We start from the raw sequence: 21,830 nt of genomic DNA, 5'->3' as shown, positions 1-21,830 counted from the left end.
ACACAGAGGGTCGGGGCGACATAAATTTCCGGCCTTTTTTCTCTTTTGGCCAAAAACTGAAAATGCCATTTTCTGCAGCCAAAATTTCAGTGCATCCCTACTAAAATTACTCGAATCATAAAATAAGACTTCAATCATATCAACCACCAGTAATCGTGATTTCAATAACCAAAATAATAATGATTATGATTTCTGCCATAATCGAGCAGCCTAACCTGGTAAAGATCATTCCTCATGTTGAGTACATCTGCTCCGGGGAGATCAGAGATGACTTGTGCTAGATTTCGCACGGCATCTGTCTGACTGTGGATCACTCCGAGATGTAAACCCCTAAAAACCAAACCCAAAATTTCAGTAAATAAACCTTCAATCCTTGGGTAAAAAAGAAAAAACAACATCTGAAATAATTTATTCCTATTTGACGTGTTTTGGTGAGAAGTGGATAGTTTATGTGAATAGAGCTTCTACAAAAACATGAGGTTGGTTTGTCTGACTTACGTGTCTCCATTCTCATCTTGAGTGGTCATGAGGGGGCGCTGTGGAGCCAGAAGCATTCTAGCATCACCGCTTAATGCGTAATGAAAGAGAGCTTGAGCATGTCTTCCAGCTAGATCAGCCAAATGTGGCTCAAACACACAGCCTGAAAAGATAAATGCAGAAATTTATCCAGAGACAAGTTTAAAGATTTAGCTGCATTGACTATACCGGGAAGTCAAACTCAGTCTAACCTGTGGCGTCTAACTCGAGATCTTCTGTAGGCTGTGCGTCATCACTAGCCACTCCCAGATTCAGGGCAACAGGTTCAGACTGGGCACAGATTCGCACCCCTCCACCTGAAGCAGGATCATCATCTGTATCACTGTCGCTATCCTCTTCACTGTCTTCTACTGGGTCTTGATACGCTAAAAGAGGAAGGAAAACAGAGAAACAGACTTTGCTGCAAATTTTTCGCCAAAATTGTTTTTAATCATAACATTTGTACACTCCCATTCTTAGGGGCCAGTAAGATATTATTTTAAAGAGATTAATCCTTTTATTAAGCAAGGACATTTTACATTGATCAAAAGTGACAGGAAAGACTTTTAAAAAAAATCCTGAAGAATAACTTAAATAACTCTTTTCACCATTGAAAATAATTGTTTCCTGAGCATTAAATAAGCTTATTAGAATGATTTTTGAAGGATCATTTGACACTGAATATGCTGTGATGATGTCAGCTTGATTGACAGCTTGGACACTCACTATGCTTGATGCTGGTCCCGCCTCCTCCCATGCCTGAGGAGAAGTTGTATCCAGACCCATAATTGTTATAATTTGGATATCCCTGGAAAAAATGCCCTAGAAGACAAAAACATGAAATATTTTGATCTAAAAGATTTGGCCAACATCTATGCATAAAAGCAGTGCACGGTGGGATATTCAAACATTTAAATTAAAAAGTACCTCCTCCTCCTCCTCCACTGGGACCACCCCCTGCTGTAGACCCACCCCCTCCTCCTCTAAACATGCCTCCAGCTCCGCCTCCTGCTCCGCTGTAGTCCTGGAAGTTTGGCAGGGTTTTCTGTCTCTTTCTCTGGACCTCTTCTTTGTCTAAAAACAGTTTAAAAGAGAAATTCAGTGGAAAAGTAAACCAGTATATGGGCAGACATTGGACTTTTACTTAATTGCTATACAGTAAAAAATAAATCTTAAATTTCAAACATACAAAACAGAAGTATTGGACCTTTTGGACACCACTCTAAGTATTGTTTTGATTTTGTCTTGTGACAATAGACATTTTTTTCTGTCTGCGATTTTTTTCTTAGCTCGCAAAATTGTGGCAAACCCCCCCCCAAAAAAGAGAGTTGATGCTGTGGTTACAATCAAAACTTTTGGGAGATGGGTAAAGACTGTACCTATAATCTGTGGGTGGTAAGTGAATGGCTTGGGTTCGCTTGTTTCGTTGTCTGACTTCCTCTTGAGCTGCACAAACACAGAGATGGGCTTCTGGAGGTTCTGGTCTCGATATTTAGGCGTCTTGAAGACGATGGCAAACTAAGGGATGGAAATGAAAGGTGGATTATTCATTCTGCCAGAATATTTATTTTATTATTAATAATATTATTATTACTATATAATTATAGTCATTTAAAGTCAATATGTAAGTGACAATTATCAAAAGTGACAGTAAAGACATTTATAATGTTACAAAAGATTTCTATTTCAATAAAACGCTTTATTTATTAAAGAATCCGTAAAAAGATGTATGAAGGTTTACGCAAAAATATGAACCGTTTCCAACACTGATAATAATAAGAAATGTTTTCTTGATAAGCAACTCAGCATATTAGAATGATTTCTGATGGATCATGTGACTGAAGACTGGAGTAATGATGCTGATCATTCAGCTTTGCCATCACTGGAATAAATTACATTTTAAAATATATTAAAACAGAAATAAATTATTTTAAATTGTAACAATATTTCACAGTATTACTGCTTTTACTGTATCAAATAAATGCAGCCTTCGTGAGCATAAAATACTTATTTCAAAAACATTTTAAAATTCCAAAACTTTCAAACAATAGTGTTTAAAGAATGTAAATAGTCAGTTTTGATTCAATGCTGCCTTTATAAATCCTCAATAGCTGTGCTTCTTCTCCAATTATTTATTCCAGAGAAGTTATGATTTTTCTATAAGAAACAGACTGAAGGCATCATCAAACCACAAAGCAAGTCACTAAACATAAAGAGTCAGGTTTCGACCAGTTCCTGTGCTGACCTGTCTGTGGACGTCAGTCGGGGAGAAATCCCCATATGCCTCCCAGGTTAGACCTGAATCATCATCTTCATAAAACCGCACCTGGATGTCATCTGTCACAACAACAAACACAAACAATGACATCACATAAGAGGAAAATAAGAAAATGAAATTACTGTGAACCAACAGGGAAAGAAAGAGGAAACAAACAACTGTCGCCAGACACACAGTAGAATTTGAATATCACTGTCATCACCATGAAGAACACTCTTACTTCCTCAAAAACCATGATTTAATATAATACAAACTTCATTCAACAGATAAGCACATTACAGACACATGATCCAGAAACATATCAGATGTTCTAGGTATAGGTTGGAAATACCATGGCACTTTGAGATATACCATGATACCAAACAATAAAATAATCATGTAAGACTTTCTTTTCATATTATTAGGGCTGGGTACGCCAATGCCCCCACAATATGATTCATGCAGCAAAACTTGTCATTCAATACATCACCATAAACGGATCATGACTGAAACTGTGATATGAATCTTGTTCCTCATTTTAAATCACTCCAAAGCTTGTTGTCAATGTTTCAGAGGATTTAGTGGGAAGTAATGGTGAACACTGTTGATTTTGTATTTCAGACTCAACCAGAATCAGAAACAGACTGGTATTCTTTTTATCATAATATGACTTGTCCATGAAGAGACATCTTCTTTGTGAGCAAGGTGAGGATAATATGAGAGAAGGGAAATGGAGAGTAGGTCGTTGAAAAAAATGACGTAAAGCTAACTTTCTCCTGTCCCCAAATTTGCATATGAAATGGGGAATTCCCTATAGCTGGAAATCTGCAGTGAAAACTTCCTTTAAGACTGCAGGGCGTCCAAAATCTATGACAAGAGAACAAGGTGCCGTTTCACCTGTAGGTTAAAAGCTAAAACTGTTTGAGGGTGGTTTCATTCAGAAAACATTACAAAATGGCTTTTTCAAATGTTCCTGATCCTTAAAGCATCCACATTTACACCTTTACATCCCTTTCTCCTGAAGTCAAGAATTCTTGCACCAAAAACAGTCACTAATTAGTTTCAAAAGACCATTCTTTACACTCTGGTTCTGACCCTTTGCAAAATCCCTTTTTAAACAAGTAAATTCCCTTGGCGGCCATCTTGGTAATGCCCCGGGTCATGCTAGTATAGCTCCTCTCTACTTTAATGGCAAAAGACGGAAATCTCAGAAATTGCTTGTCAATATTACGTTTAAATGACATTTCAAATGAGGAATAAAAAAATCAGACAACAATAGGCTCATAATCTATGCTTCTTTGGTTAAAATCATGCAAATTGTTTGCATTATTTGCATTATTCAAGCTGGTCTAGCTGATTCAAGTTCAAGAGTAAAAAAGAACAGGTTATGGCTCTATCAAAAAGGTGATTGGCTCTTTAAACCGTGAGGTGGCACTTCCAGTCCTTTATTAAAAAGCCAATTTGCTCTGCCAAACTGAGCATTACGATTACTCCCATTCACATTTATGCATCTCCTACTTTACTTTATATATATACTAGTACTAGATATACTAGTGTTCAAAAGTTTAGGGATAGTAAGATTTTGTAATGTTTTTGAAATAAATCTATTATGCTCACCAAGGCTCCAGTCTTCACATGTTCACATGATCCTTCAGAAATCATTCTAATATGCTGATTTGAACAGTTGTGCTGCTTAATATTTTTGTGGAACTCATGATACATTTTTCAGTGTTCTTGATTAATTTCTTTAAAAAAAGACCTTACTAACCCCAAAATTTCGAACAGTAGTGTATATGCAAATGATCTCTACGATTGGCTAAACTCTGCAAGGGAAATAATAAGAACGGCCAAGTTGCTGTACAGGAATTGCTAATGCAATTGTCTGTTAATTTGATCATGGTTGTGAAGTCACAACCACAGTAATTGCTGAATAACTCTTTAAGATCTCCATTGTAAATGTTACAATTTGTGCAAGGAAAAAAGTGCAAGAAAAAAAAAAGTGGCTGTTTTTCATTATATGTCCTTAATTCTGTTCAGCAATAACAGACAGGCAGAGCATGCCATGACCGTTATGATATTGCTTTCTGACCTTTCTGGACTTTGTCACATAGCAGATAGACCTCCTCTCCTCCTGTCACACAGCCGGCAGTCCGATCCATCCGCACTATCTTCAGATTGGAGGCATTTGGGGCTTCTAAAAAGCAACAAGAGAGACAGGGGTGTTAGAAATTAAAAAGTTGTTTTTTGTGAAGTTTACTTATTTTTATTTTTTACTCTGACAGCCCTGAGGAGAGAGGCAGAAATGGAGTCAGAGATAATCAGAAAAGGGAGGGGAAATTGAAAGTGTAGGCTTAGTTTCAGAGAGGAAGCAATACCCAACAGTTCTCTGCCAGGGAGCGAGAGAGTCAGAATAGGAAAGAGATAGAGACTGAAAGTGAGTCCTAATAACAATCATTAGCTCCAAACTCAAAATCATGTGACCACCCCGTTGACAGAAACTACTGGGACAAAGAAGAGAAAGAAAAGTGTTTGTTGCTAAATTATACATATTGGGCTAAAGGCTATGATTTCTAATGACTATGAATTAGGGTTATTATACTGTAGTTAACTAAAACTAATGCTAAAACCGTTAAATAAAATAAAGGTTCACTGTAAATAAAATAAAATATAATAAAGTAAGTTTATATTATTTCAGCTAGTTTCCAAGGTAACATTTCTCATTTTCAATTACTTTAACTAGATAAAAAATAAACACTATAAAAAACAAAAATCAATAAAAATGTCAAACACACAACAAAAAAAATAAAAAATAAAAACACAAACTAAAAATAAATAATTAAGAATCGTAATAAAGTCCGTAGCACTGTACAATAAGGTTTAATTTGTTAACTTTAGTTAACTACATAGTTAACACGAACAATTAACAATACTTACAGTATTTATCAATCTTAACGTTACTTTCAACATTTACTAATACATTTTTAAAATCAAAAGTTGTATCTGTAACATTAATGCACTGTGAACTAACATGAACAAACAGTGATCAATTGTACTTTTATTAACAAACATTAACAAATTAATAAATGCTGTACAAAAAAACCAAACACATTGCTCCTTGTTAGTTCATGTTAGCTAATGCATTTACTCATTTTAACAAATGAGACCTTATTGTAAAGTGTTGACATAAAGACTATAATTGTATCTCAATGATACTAAATTAGCACTGCTGTGAATGCTACTGATTGACATGGTCAGCATCAAGGCGGGTGATACTCACTGCTGTCAAAGATGGGGTCAGAAATGACCGGATCCAGTCTGCGGGAGAACCCTCCATCACTGTCGGGCAGGAAGGCTGTGAACATGAGCCGGACCACACTCAGGTCCATCTCCTTCGACTGATTATTGGCTGCAGTGCAAATCAGGGTCCTCTCAGGTTCTGAAATACATGTACACACAGTCACAATGTGTTGAACACTTCAAGCATTCTTAAAAAGAATCAGTAATCCCTTAAACCTTTCTGTTGACCAGAGTATTTTCAGATCATCAGGAGACATGGCAATTCCTATTTCCATAGGACCACTGCCCTCGGACCAAACTGGGGTCAATTTTCTTTGTACAAAGTGACAAGGGTTTGCTTCTTGTGGAGTTTAAAACTACAACCTTTTGGATACTATTCCAGATCTTCAACCATTAAGACAGAATAACCATAAGAAATATCAGGACTCAATACGTTTTGTCACTTGTATTTTTGGGTTGAAAAGTACAAACCAGTCAGTAACATTGGTCACACTGCATGCCATCAACTTCCTGCAAAAATTTATTTATGAATGTACACTACAGTTTAAAAATTTGGGGATGGTAATATTAATGTTTTTGAACAATTTCTTTCAGGCTCACCTAGGCTGCATTTATTTGATCAAAAATGCTGTAAAAAATAATATTAATATTGTGACATTACAAATATTACAATTTAAAATAGCTGTTTTCTATTTTAATATATTTAAAATTGTATTTTTTGTGATGGCTAAGCTGAATTTTCAGCATCATTACTCCAGTCTTCAGCGTGAGCGTCACATGATCCTTCAGAATGTATTCTAATATGATGACTTGGTGCTAAAGAAAACAGTTGTGCTGCTTAATATTTTTGTGGAAACCTTGAAGCATTTTTGCTTTGATAAATATTAAGTTTAAAAGAACAACATTTCTCTGAAATAGAAATCATTTGTAACATAAATGTATTTGCTGGCACTTTTAACCAATTTAACGCATCTTTGCTGAATAAAGTATTAACAAGAATGTTGTCGTTTTTTTAACCGCCCCCAAAGTTTTGGACTGTAGATGTAAGAATACATCTAAATACTAAAAATACAATAACAATAACATTTATCATTCTTTTTGGTGGCGTCCTAACTAGAATATGGACAAAACACACACATACAGTACACACCTGTGAGTTCTCTGGGTATGCGAACTTCTCCTTGTAGGGCATCTATGTCAGGATTGATGAATATGCCGTAGTTATATCCCATCCTGTAGGCCTCAATCATCCTCTCCTCCAAAACTTTACTCACGTTCTTCTTTGTCACGTGCAAAATGCCCAAGTTAGGAAAACTGTGAAACAAGTGCAAGTGGATATAAATTATGACCATTATCATTGCATCTACCAAAAGTGTTGTTGCTCAGAAAGAGGTATTTTGAATCACTGGATGTTGAGGGATAAATTCAGACCTGATACTTGAGTCTTTGGGCTGTAAGTCGGCAATGCAGATTCCTTTATCGCACTGTTTGCCCACCAGACTGTGAGCATGAAGATGGGGCTCCGGAGAGTTGGTCACCAGCTGAACAACCACTCGTGCTGCTCCCTGGTAGTTACAGATCTGTTGTCCCACAAACAAACAGATGACACAATACAGTTTTTTAAAAAGACAGTTTCAGATCAAAATCTGCTAAATATTTGCCACTTTGCCATAATAATCGTCAGCATCATCATTTATCAATAAAAACAATTACTGATCATCATTATCATTATTTATATAAAAAAACAATTTAAATAATTTATTGTGAAATAACAAAAATAATCACGTATAAATAAAACTTATTATTATTGATAGATTATTGTGATTATTAATTCACAATAAATAATATAATTGACATAATTTATCGTGAAATAATAATAAGAATCCTCATTATCTATTTATAAAACAATTATTATTGATCAATTAATAACTGATCCATTGACAATTATAATTATTATCTTATAATAAATCAAATAATTCATAATTTAACGTAGAAATAACAATAATAATAATCTAATCAATAAACAATCAAACAAATATCATAAATAGTATTACTTTAAAATAATATATTAATTTATTGTGAAATAATAATAATAAATCATGTATACTTAAAACTACTATCATCATCAATAGATTAATGTCCTTATTTCAGAATATATAATATAATCATTTATATCATACGGTCATGTGTCAGTGTTGGTTTGTATTTTCATTAGTCACATATCTTCCTTTGTTCGGTTTCCATGGTAACCCTCATTAGTTCATCTGTCTCACCTGTTACCTCATCATCTATGTCACCTGTGTTCTGTTAATCAGTGTTCATCAGTGTTTGTATTTAGTTTCATTCTATTCAGTCAATCTTTGTCCGATCTCCGTTGTACTGTGTGTGAACCTTCTGGCCTGTCTGTCTATACCTGTTTGTATTACATTATTGTAAGTAAACGTTTGCATTGCAGCTTTGGTCTCCTCATCTCCTTCTGCCTTCACCACACCGTGACACATATATTGTAAAATATTAATCATTGATAATATTACAATAATATTTTTTTTGTGAAATATAACAATATTTCTTTTAGTGATATTTTTGTCTTTATTATTAAACAAACAAAGTAGTATACTATATCATAGTATTATATCATATACTTAAATTACTATTCATACATGGGTATATACAAATTGAAGTCTTTGTGTAGCAGTTCAGCAAATTCTGTTCAGAATGGCAAACCAGAAGATATTAATGGCAAAGGAATGTCACAGGTATGCTAATCTCATTTCGGTGGGGGAAAACCCTGCATTCACAGGGAAAGTGGGTGGACCATTTGTGGACTTTTCCACAACATAATTTGGCCATTCTTATCAACACCATCCTTAATAAACACACAGAAGAGTTCAAATGAAATCAAAAGAGTGCCATGGTGGCTTGAATAACAAGTAAATCCCAAACATTGATAAGAAAATACTTTAAAATCATCCCTTCTTGACTCATATGCAGGAGTGTGTGGTTTGACTGCTTATAGGCCGAGTTCAAATGTGGCTTATAAGACACTTTCTCTGGGAAGAAATGACTCATGCACATAGAAATATCAACCCCCAGAAAAAAATACCCAGAGAATATCAAAGAACATAAACGTAAGCCCCTCTAGAAAGATCGTTTGATGATGTCATGAAAGCACTGATGCCACACATGAAAACATACATGTGTGCGAATATGTAAATAATTACTCTCCATTTCGCCCTCTCAGATCCGGATGAGAGTCAGACAAAACTGAAGACAGCTGAGCTGAACAGTTGATGTTCAATATGGGCAACAGCTGAGCTAATTTCCTCTTACTGTGAGTAACGATATATAATTCAATAACACGGAAATCCCTACAATAAACCTGTATGATGTACATAGTAGAGTGAGAAAATTAATAGTGGACCACAAATGAAATCAACATCATAAACAAAGGGGATTCCAGCGCATGTGTTAAGATTACCAAAACCGCCAGATTTAAAACAACAGACTATTGCATGCTATGTAGAGAGAGGTAGTGGTTGAAGTGAAAAGTTTCAAAGAGGTTATATTATGCCCTTTTAAAAATTCTTGATTTTGTTTTGGGGTCTAATAGAAAATATTTTCATGCTTGTATGTTCAAAAAACATTATTTTCATTATTTTTCAGTCTGTCAGTAACACTCCATTTAGTTCCGGTCTCTATGAAGCTCCTCCTTCCTAAAATTGCAATGTGCTTTGATTGGTCGTTTGGACCAGTGTGTTGTGATTGGTAAACTGATTTGAGCATGTTAAGGCAGTCACGACCCTTTACCATAACCCCGAGTTTTAACACACTACTAAGGCAACTCAACCAGGCCTCGCCCCTGCCTATTGGGCAGGAATTATTGAATATTGTGACGTGTAAGTTCCCAGAACAAAAAACTCAAGACTACAATCGAGGCGTTTCAAGGAGTTCAGACACAGTGGCCCTCATTTATCATTCTTGCGTAGAAACGGGCGTATAATTTGGCGTAAGATTATGCTTACACTCCTCTCACCGCCTGATTTATGAAGCTGTGCGTACCTTTGAAATCCAGGTGTACGCAATACCTGCCCTTGATAAATGCCGCGGCTGAAAACGATCGTCATTAGAATAACACGCCCCTATATATTCAAGTATCCGCTTCCCCCACGCCCTCATTTTACGCCATGGACACACGGAAGACGGCAAAAAGGAGACACTTCTCTGGAGATCGAGACCATCACCATCATGAAAAATTGTTATTAAATCAAACAACAATATTGTTGACGATAAATTCAAAGTTAATTGTATTTTTTTTTCAAAACGCTATAAATTCATCCATTTTTTGTCTAAAAAAACAACAACAAAAACAACAAGAAGAGAACATGCAACATATAATCAGGGACTCATACTATAAATTAATATAAATTAAATAAGTGCAACTGCATGAAATAAATAAAAGCCAAACAAAATATATAGTAAAATAAATTAAATAGTAAAAAAAAATATATATATTTCCAATGTCACGTTCCAATATTGTCCACTACATAAAACAAATAATTTAAAAATAACACACAAATACAGTCCTTAAATACAACAATGTTAAAAATACATTCAAATCATTTAGTAACATATTTAGGCTAATAGTAATTCGTGCCGAACTTGAAAAAAGTAATGATAACAATATTCAGGCCTACTATTAGGCTACGTGTTGTAGCCATTAACTAAGTGCATTTAGTTTCATATTTGTTAAAAAAATAATAATGTTATTTTTTCCCCATCTATGTTGATTATAAAAAGTGAACATAGGCTAAGATAGGATGCGCAATATATCGTGACATGCTCAGACATGATTTTGGCCACTTAATTAAGTTTTGTTTTGTAGAAAGCCTTTCTTTAAAGTGAATTTCGTTTTGTATAAATTGTACCTTAATTTTAATATTTTTTTCCATCAACCAATTGCCTGGATTTAATAAGAAGCAAATAGCAGACAATATAATCATGAGTCATGACATGGAGGCGCGGGCGCGGTCCCTTGCATTGCACGTGAACTGGAGCGCATCTCATCACAAATTAACCAAAACTCAGTATATGCCTCACACACATGAGAAATATATCTATAAAGAAAGCTTGAAATGTCTTTAAACGAAACAATTATAAACGAAAAGAAATAGGCTACTCTCTCTATAGGCGCGTTCACTACGGAGATGGTGATCATCAATTTCATCTTTGCAGACACAACACTAGTTTATTAATAGAAATAAAATACAAATTTATTTTTAAAAATGGCGTTTATCGCGTTTTGGAAAAGAGCTCCTCATATCTTTTAGTTTGTCAGTGCGTTTTGTGGTGTTAGGAATTGTTTTTCTGCGCATTTCCGCACTAACTCAAAACGTGCGTACATGTACACCACCTCCTGACCTGGCGTAGGATTTGAGCGTGCTGTACGCCAACGTCCATATTGATAAATATCAAAGTCACCGTGGTTTTGGGTGTACGCCAGGTGTACGCTGGAAATTTGGTGTACGCACTTTTGATAAATGAGGGCCAGTGTGCATGAATATAGAGAATAACTTGCTTTGGAGTGGACATAATAAACAAAGCATAATCAGATCCGTCGCCAGACACAAATTCACGGACGGACATTATATTTTTTTTGGGATCGTTTTTCGCATCCGTAGCAAGCATTTTGAGAGGTGTTTTTACAATTCACAGCAACCGAATGACGGTGTGCAGGGACCTTACAAATGCACTGTTGACGCTCGCGCAGCCTCTCAAGGATAGGCTACATCGAAACAAATGAGCACAGCTCACAAAAAAGAAACTCAGTTAACATACTGCCGTAAAAATTCAAAATGTGGAGTTTTTATATTTATAATATGATACAGTTAAGCAACATCACACGACCAAGAGTGCTGAATACATCACGATTGAGAAATGTGACACTGATTTCATATGACAGTTCAATAAAAAAGTAATTAATATTAAGTCACTTACATTTTAGACGAAATATTGACTGTTTTTGTTCTATTTTAGCAGCGCAAATAGTTCCAATCATCTAAACCAACATCACAGCAGAACCATTAGCGCGTCTCACAATCGTGCTTTCATCACTGAATGATTCAGCGTTTTGAACGAAACGGTTGAGTCAAAGATTCAATGGCCCATTCTTAAATAACAGCTTCATTCTTGATAAATCAGCCATTTGAACGAATCGTTTGAATGAATGACTCAAAGACTCGCTTAAGACCGCTCATCACATGCATTTCCGAGCTCACTATCGACAAACCAATCAAATCCGTTTACAATTTTTTTAAAAATCAGACGAGACAGACTCGTCCAGGCCAGGCACAAGTGACTCACAGAGCGTGCCAGGTCCCCCAATGCCCGCCCATGGCGCCGGGACTGAGCATAATAGGTCCTCTTTAACTTTTATTTTTTTTTTAAGGAATAAAAACAGAAATTCATGATTTTTAGGTTTCCTCTTCCTATGCTATCAGAAGTCATCAATATTGTGTAGATTAAAGGGGAAATAAAAATTATGTTATAGTCTATGTGGCTCCATAGCAAAAAAGTACATTTGCCACTTATGCGGTTCTAGAGCTATTATTGAAAAACGTTATAAGCCTATTATAATGCCACCTATTGTCGGATGTATGTGTGTGTGTACATCTGAGTAGCAGGTGAGATCTGGGACAATTCTACCAAATTTGGGGTCTGTAAATTAATGTAAATTAACCAGACACTTAAATAAAAGATACTATAAATAAAACATTTATACAACATCAATGCATACCAAATAAAATTAATCTGATCAAGAATTTGGAGTCCCGGTAAAGCCCACACTTACTCAGAGGTGTATTTGCAATGCGCGCACACACACACACACACACACACACACACACACACACACACACACACACACACACACACACACACACACACACACACACACACACACACACACACACACACACAATGTGTTGCATGTTAGGGTGTGTCGGGGCGAGAGGGGGCGAGATTTCCCATCTCTGACGCCACATTACAGAGAACGATTCTTCCCACTAATTACCCCAGTGACACACTGAGGAAATTCCCAAACAGACTGCCGTCATGAAGGAGAACATGATCACAGAACAAAGTCCTTCTTTCATTTCTCTCATCTCTTTCCTTGTTTTGTTTCATTCACTTTCGAAACCTTGACCTCAAAATAACTGTCCTGGCACAGACAGGTAGTTAGAGAAAGCAGCAACTATTTTTAGCCGAGTGCTCCGGCTAATATTGCATCACTTGGATTTATCACTTGATGAAAGAGCCACCATGTCAGACAGCGCTCTCTCTCTCTCTCTCGCTAGATCTCAAAACTATGCAAACTAGATATGTATTTCCTGAAGGAAATACCAGCACTTACAAGCTTGCAAAAAAAGTATTTAGACAAAAATTATCATTAAAATAAAAAGTCATTATTTACTCATTGTCATGATGTGAACTTTCTTCTGTAGACCACAAAAAGATTTTAGGTATGGCAAATATCTATTATATAATATAATATTATGTTATCTAATATATATTATAGTGATGGCAAAGCTGATTTTTCAGCCTCATTACAGTGTAACATGATCATTCAGAAATCATTCTAATATGCTGATTTGGTGAAAAAGATTTATTTCTTATTATTATTATTAATAATATATTGAAAACAGTTGTGCTGCTGTGATACATATTTTTACAGGATTCTTTGATGAACAGAAAGTTCAAAACAACAGAATTTATTTGAAATAGAAATCTTTTGTAAAACTACAAATGTCTTTACTGTCACTTTTTATTCATTTAATGCATCCTTGCTGATTATAAGTATTAATAAAAAATACAATCTTACTGACCCAAACAATATTGAACGGTAGTGTAAGTCAAAGGGAGATTTTCAACCTTTATTTATTTATTTTTATTCAAGATGATAAAGTCTGCCAAGACCACAAATAAATAACAGCATACTCAGCTTGATTAACAGAAATAAAATAGCAGAACATAGGTTTATCCTGTCAATCTAAACCCTATTGCCTAACCAGAAGTGAATTATAAGAGAATGGTTTGTTTATCGCAAAGCATCAGCAGAGCTCTAACTGGTTAAACCATACCTTCACTTGTGGGTAAGACTTCCTGTTCTTCTCGCTGGAGGCCCCTGGGAGTCCTCCATGGGAGGGGCCTTCACATCCATAGCGAAACCTGAAGCCCCTCTGGAGATGACAATGTCAGAATTAATGTTGTGCTATACTGAGTTTGTTATTGCCACTGCCTGTTTGCAGTTACCAGTCTCTTCTGAACTTTTGTGTCATTACACAGTATTTAACTTAAAAACATGTTAGAAAAAACACTTGAAGCAAGAAAACGTTTCAGTGGTGACATTTAACAAGGGCATTTGACAAAATATTATGTGCAATACCTGTTTTGGTTGTTCGATGATTCGCAGACACGGTCCGTCGACTGCAAAAGGAGAGATGCAAAAAACTTCAATGAACTGTAAAATGAAAATTCCCTCATTTGTTCTCTTAATCTTCCACTCTGCAGCCCTTCTCAAATATCTTAATACATGCTGGATCTGGATCATAATTGGTTTTGAAACAGACAACCAATTCCGTTATGCATCATTGATGCCAAAAATGATTTGGCACATCTGAATGAGTCATATTTCAAATGAAATGTAAAACTTGTAAGATGCAGCAAAAACAACATCTTAAATATCAGTCTGTTCCTCACACAAAGCAATCACATGTCAAAAGGGTGGCGTGAACATTATGTCAAATATCTCTTTTTGTGTTCCATGACAAAAAGGAATGACATTCTTTTTTCTGAGTAAATCATGACAGAATTTCCATTTTTTGGCGAACTATCCCTTTAAGGATGAACTAAGTTGTCATGTTTGTGTAGTTATTGCAGATTCTGTGATTTAATTTAGACAGTTGCATACACTACCATTCAAAAGTTTGGGGTCAGTAAAATTGTTTTTGAAAGAAATAAATACTTTTACTCAGCAAGTTCGCATTAAATTGATTAAAAGTGACAGTAAAGAATGTTACAAAAAGTTCTTGCGAACTTCTTATTCATTACCGAACCCTGAAAAAGATACGTCACGGTTTCCACAAAAATATTAATCAGCAAAAATGTTTCAACAATGATAACAATAAGAAATGTTTGTGGTTTGATTCATCTGAGAACTGTTTGTGGTTTTTCTCTAGTAATTCGGCTTATAGTGTCCATGTAACACAACAATGCAAACAGCAATACAAGCAAACATGACCAGCTGAAAGGTTCAACCAGGTGTGGGGAAAATCAGAAGGATTACAATTCAATCTTATCATGCAGACATTCTAACCATCAAGCATATCAAAACATTCACTGAGAGGCTGGTGTTCTGCAGATATTTCAAGGCCAGAGCTCTCGCCGTACCACGTGTTTCCACAGAAACGCAAGCCTCTTCCTCTTCCTGTGCACTACAAGGACTAAGACCACATCCTTGGTGAAGTGCAGCTAAATCAATCTGCAGAATTTAACCTCTTAGAGCCCAAATTTAATATGTACACACCTCTGCCAACGCACTGACATTATGGAACGTTGACATAATGGGGACAGCCAGGTAATTTATTTGGTTAGATATGGCATAATGTATATCATTATCATATTTCCAACATTACCCATCTCACATTACCCATCAAGTCTAAAGCAAATGTCAAAACCACAGGTGCACTGAACTCGAAATAGAAATAGAAATACATTATTCAATTGCTACACTGAACAGTGAACACACCATCTCAAAACAGAGTAGTAAGCTTGAAGCAACTCCTACTTGGGATTTCTACTTGACCGCCAGCCAACTGTATCACCATCTGCATTTGCCACTATCTGGTATTTGCCACATCGTGCCACTGCATGCTTGAGAAAAGTTGAACTCTGCTCTCAAACTTTGAGTATAGGCTAACTGGCCTGACCCTCTGTTGCTAATGTCACCTCTAATTACCAACTCTCATTGAAAATAAATGATGCTGGTTGCTTTCTCGCAGTTAATGCAATGCCCTTCCTTAATAACCCCACCAGTTTAAACCTGAAGTCGGCATGAAACAGAAGTTGAGATACTCTTTTCTTCCCTATTGTGACATATATATGAAATATGTGATGTCATGTGAGTGACAGGTTGTCCCACCCTCATGCCAGTAAACACATCATCAGAGAAGAGATGTTGGGGAAGTTATTTTGATTAAATATTAAAGAGGCCATAATAAAAAAAATATGTGCATAGATCATTTATTATAAATACTGCAATATTTCATCAAAATCAAGAATTCTCCATTCTTGTAATGGACAAGACTTAATCTTAGACTTAATTAATCTTTGAGGGATAGTTCATCCAAAAATGAAAATTCTCATGTGGTTCCAAAACTGTATGGCTTTCCTTCTTCTGTGAAACTCAAAATAAGATATTTTGAAGAATGTATAAAATGTTTTTTCCCCCCATACAATTTAAGTAAATGGGGTCCAAAACAATATACTTTCATTGAGTAAATTTTTTTGTGTTTCAATAGAGGCATTTTTTTTCAAAGTCTCAACAGACAAATTAATAAATAATTGTTTTTATAGTTTTACAATATCAAAACCATGGAACAGGTGTCTCTTGGCGGCATATACAATTATCCATCAACGGGTAGTTCAAGGATCGAGTGAAGGGCAATAGCAAAAAACTAAAATTAAGTCAAGAAATAAAGACATTCAAAATACATTCTCAAGAAAATTCCTAACAGGGGACCAAATACACCGGGAATAATTAGACCTCCGGTGTAAGTCACAAGTTAGTTCTTCTAAAGGAAGGAAACTAGCAATTTGATTCATCCACATATTAACAGAATGGAAATGAGGAGTGGACCACAACAGAACATTTTCCTTTTTTTTTATGAACTAGTCCTTTAAATTCCTTTTTGATAGTCTTTCATTCAAAATTGAAAGAACATTTATAACCAAAACTGTCCAGATTTCTTCGGAGAACGTGTCGCAAGGTGGCGGCCCCAAAACTGCACTTATCTCAAAGCGGGTTTCTCATGTAACCACATGGCGGTGAAGAGCTGTTCATAGTTTTTACAGCCCTGTCTCTGCAATCTACGGAGCCCGAGAAGTCACCTGTGGGAGAGAAAAAAAACAATCCGCGGCGACGGTTTTGCAATCCGTCCCCTCAATTTATAAACCGTACTCACAAATTCTTAAAATGTTCCCTCGGTTTAACAAATCGTGCCCACGAATTAATAAACCATTCCCACGAGTTCCTAATCCGCACTCTCAGATTTGTAAACAGTGCCTTCAGTTTTTGCAATCTGTACCCACAAATTTATTTAACCGTAAACTTTACTCACGGATTTGTGGCCCGCTCTCATTTTAGAAGAACAAGAACACCAAGCGGTACGTTGTTAACAAATCTTATTGTATATTGTTTGATTGTGTATTAAGTACACAAGTATTACGATTTTTTGTGTTAATTTACCTTACCTAGAGATATAATTACACAAAATACAAAAAGTAGTCAAAACACATCTAACAGAACATAAGTTGTTTATTTTGACAACATTATGTGCTTATTTTTTTTAATTAACAATGACAATTTCCATCTTTATAACAGAAGATGGGTCATTCTACAGAAACGTCCACTTTTGGTCTGGCAAGATGTCTTAAAATGTATTTACTTTTCTAACATTCAGAAACCTTGACCACAATATTAGATTACTCTTTGACTTTATGAATACACATAAATGACAGCTTAATGATTTTATATATTTTTGTGCATTTATTTAAAGACTGCATGTACCTTCTTTGGCAATATTAAAGTTTTTTATGAAATATTATTTCTCTTATTGTCAGCACAGAGTAGTAAGAGAATAATAATGCTGCAACAAATCAGGAGATTATGTTTTATTTATTTTAATCAGGTTATAATAAGTGTGCTTGAATGATGTTAGTTCATTTGCGCAATCATGTATTAGCTATAACAATGAAACTATTTGAAAAACAGTTAAAATCAAGTAATGATGCAATCCTTTAAATCTTAACTTTCGAGCGTAGCAGAATTAAATGGGTGTAAAATTATTATAATGTCACATGTGACATTTTATTTAATGTGACAGAAAAAAAGACAGTAACAGTGACACAATGAATCACCAATGACATTCATAAGACCAAAGATCATTATTCTTCAACTATAATTAAGTAGATGAGACTAAATTGTAACATTTGGCATACAATCTAATTGAATAGCTTTGAATAAAGTTTATCTATAAATGGGAGTCACTGGTGTTACCAGGCCCGGCTGCAGGATAAAATGACTGAAGGGGCATGTGAAATTGTTAAATGAGACCGAGTTACAAAAATGAAACTGAGGGGGCACAAATCAGATCTGAGGGGGCAATGCCCCCTTTTGTCGGGCCTGGGTGTTACCCATAAGAAAGGTGACACCAGTGACAGTAACACCAGTGACAATTTTCATGAAAAAATAATTTTACAAAATGGCTACTGCAAGGTATCAAACCACATGTTATCAATCATGGTATACTAACTAAATTAAGGAGTTTAATCCATTTGTATTCTAGGTTTTTTTTTTTTTTTTTTTTACAATTCCCTTAACAATAAAGTAGGTCATGCCAGTGAGTTCAACTAAAAGCTTCATATGAAATCATGAGATAAATGAGAAAATGTCTGATAACTAAAAGAGACAGTGGATTTACTATGGGTCTTTCTTCACAGATATTCAGGAAATTGGAAGGAGGAAGTCAAGTGATGTCATCAGTGTGATTTTTAATTTCAAAATAGATATTTGTTTAACTGTAACACCAGTGACACAACTCCAGGGGAGTTGTTATAAATTATACATTTTATAATATTTATTCGGCATTTTGTTTTTTATGTCATAATATACATAATATATTATAATACATAATATATTTACATAATATATTTGATAGTTATGTATACTGTGGCGAGCAGGACGAGGCCGAGGGACGTGAGAGAACGGCGCGAGGCCGGTGGCGTGAGTGATAATGAGCGACAACTGCGCGTATGTTGTGATTAATTAAAAAAACTAATATTGCCACATTGATGGCTCATGAAGGTGTAATTGTTCAAATAACATTGTTTTATTTTAAAATATAAAGAAATTGTAACCCTGTAATTGTAAGTGTTTTTCAAGTGTAATATTTCTGTAAAGGCTAGGGAAAGAAAAATTGACATTTCCATAGAATGATCCAGATACAATACAATACAATACAACAATCTTCAAGATACAGTACAATCTTCACATGTATAAAGGATTGTTTGTCACCTTAAAAAAAAGTCAACTAATTTAATTTAAAGAGCTGGATACTAATTATTACTAGGTAAATAATGTCAACTAAATGTATTGATTAGAGTTGCCATAGACTTCTCTAGTCGACTAGTAGAGTCATTCATTTAAGCAATTAGTCGATTAATCACACGTTTATATTAATTTCAGCTTAAATACTGGGTGCATGGAGGAATATAGCCTGTCCCGCGCTCAAGTGCTTGCATAAATCTGGCCGCAAAAGCAGGCTAACGATAATAAATGTGTCTGAAAAAATAACAAGGCATTTTAATTGTTTATTAATAAACTAAAGTTTTCTAAATCAGTGTCGGCTGCAAACATATCTACATCTCCGCTGTAAAGCAGATGCACCTTTAGAGAGAAATGCACCTTTCATACGGTGAATGATGATTACATAATTACATGATTACATAATCAGATTCCATAATCAGACGGTATTTGCTTTCGATTCAAATTTGTTCATTTAAAAGTGGACATTTTAAGCTTTATATAGGTCATGTATGTGAGACTAGTATACATTGTTTATCAGTTCATTAATGAGACACGCTCCATTTCACAGAGACCATGAAAGCGCACCCTGATTGTTTTCTTTTATTTTACAAAAGCACAACGTTTTCTTGTTATTGTGAGTTTACACAAATAAAAGTGGTTGTGAATTATTTATTATTCTTTTCTGTATCACCAGAAATTATGGAGTATTTTAAGTTGTTTCCACTGTTGGTGATAGGAAAATGCAGGTGATCGTTCCGGCGCCTCCATGTCATGCAGTGAGCTCGCTCCATAATAATGGTGGAATATGTTGGAATAGAGTAGATGATTTAATATGAATGATATGTGTCAAAATCTTGTGTTTATTTGTGATAATCTTAGCCCCTTATTATTATTGTCTAACCTGTATTATGACTGACATTTGACAAATTGCTTTGTTCCTTTTTTGTAAGTCGGTTTGGATAAAAGAGTCTTCTAAATATACAGTATAGCCTAAACGGGCTACCTAAATCGTTTTTTTAGAAAATTCAGGAAATTATCCATTTTGAAAAATAAAGTTTAAAGCATCCCGCAACTAAACAGGCGGCCTGGTTGAATCAGCCAGCACAGACTGAGGGACAGACCACCTCCGTGAGTACAGTTTACAAGCCCGTGGGAACGGACTGCGAAAGCGTGGGCATAGTTTATGAATTTGTGGGTACAGATTGCAAAAACTGAAGGCACGGTTTACAAATCTGAGAGCACGGATTAGGAACTCGTGGGTACGGTTTATTAATCCGTGGGCACGATTTGTTAAACCGAGGGAACATTTTAAGAATTCGTGAGTACGATTTATAAACTGAGGGGACAGATTGCAAAACCATCGCCACGGATTGTTTTTTTTTTTCCCCCACAGGTGACTTCCCGGGCTCCGTAGCAATCCATTGAGGAAGTGAAAAATGCAGGAAAAAACAGATCTTCTCCTGTAGCGACCTCCCAAATAATACACAAATGACTGCGAGTGACATCACTGAGTGACATGTTCCTGGGATTTTTTAAGTGTTCGTGATGTTTTAGAGAAGTACATCGCTACATTGTAGCCTCTAACCAACGGAATCTTAGGGTGCAGCGTTACTGTTTTCTTGAGAAAGAAATAGACCAACAAAAAAAAAGGGAAATGCAGGCTAGTGTTACTGCATTAATTCTGCAAAGTTCAGCAAATTATCTTATTATTAAAGTCACCATGAAATCAAATTGAACAATTCTTATTGTTTTATGGAATATTGCCATATTTATTATACGTATATAAATTATTTATCTGTGCACATCATTTTTGTTCATGTGGCCTGTTAATCTTTATTCAAAATAACTTTCCCTCCCACTTGCAGCAACATCTCTTCTCTTCTTTGATGACGTGTTTACTGGCATGAGGGCGGAACAACCTGTCACTCACATGACATCACAACAATAGCAAACCACAACCATCCAATCAATTCCCGCAAGATCAAGTCCCGCCCTACAATTTTTCTTGTTCAAGAAAGCTGTTTCACTCAGATACACATTACAATAGGGAACAAAAAGATTATCACAACTTCTGTTTCATGGTGAATTTAAGACCTTGATTGAATGACAAGTTTAATGAAACTCGAACTGGAAGGAAACTCTTACCTGTCCTCATAACATTATTGTTGTGAATGCCTGGAAATGTTGTATGGTCCATGGTCATCCATATTGTGTCGTTACTGAACTCAATTGGTTCCATGAACTTAAGAGTATAAAAAGAAAAACAATAAGGCACACTGACTGAGTTTATATGCACAAGAATATTCCTATTTTTATTCATATATTTATGATTTGGTCATATCCATATTATGCATGTCATGTAAACATATTAATCACATTAAATGGCATAATTTTAGAATT

General features: G+C 35.4%; 1 protein-coding gene across 2 annotated transcripts in view; it reads right to left on the bottom strand.

Annotated features, from left to right (window-relative positions):
* Nucleotides 1-21,830, bottom strand: part of nfkb1 (nuclear factor of kappa light polypeptide gene enhancer in B-cells 1) — a 48,619-nt gene that overhangs the window by 10,282 nt on the left and 16,507 nt on the right. For both annotated transcript variants that reach the window (XM_077247551.1, XM_077247550.1), the window contains 14 exons: nt 21,576-21,672; nt 14,511-14,551; nt 14,206-14,304; nt 7,502-7,650; nt 7,221-7,384; nt 6,051-6,209; nt 4,863-4,967; nt 2,762-2,853; nt 1,896-2,034; nt 1,444-1,590; nt 1,243-1,338; nt 729-902; nt 499-640; nt 216-330 (listed from right to left, as the gene is read on the bottom strand). In XM_077247551.1, the coding sequence (XP_077103666.1) occupies nt 216-330; nt 499-640; nt 729-902; nt 1,243-1,338; nt 1,444-1,590; nt 1,896-2,034; nt 2,762-2,853; nt 4,863-4,967; nt 6,051-6,209; nt 7,221-7,384; nt 7,502-7,650; nt 14,206-14,304; nt 14,511-14,551; nt 21,576-21,672 (1,719 nt within the window). The remainder of the gene's footprint in view (nt 1-215; nt 331-498; nt 641-728; nt 903-1,242; nt 1,339-1,443; nt 1,591-1,895; nt 2,035-2,761; nt 2,854-4,862; nt 4,968-6,050; nt 6,210-7,220; nt 7,385-7,501; nt 7,651-14,205; nt 14,305-14,510; nt 14,552-21,575; nt 21,673-21,830) is intronic.

Source organism: Siphateles boraxobius, unplaced genomic scaffold (genome assembly GCF_051911475.1).
Source record: "Siphateles boraxobius isolate OS27281-9 unplaced genomic scaffold, OSU_SipBor_1 3, whole genome shotgun sequence".
Classification (NCBI taxonomy): domain Eukaryota; kingdom Metazoa; phylum Chordata; class Actinopteri; order Cypriniformes; family Leuciscidae; genus Siphateles; species Siphateles boraxobius.
This window is presented reverse-complemented; position numbering and strand designations above follow the sequence as displayed.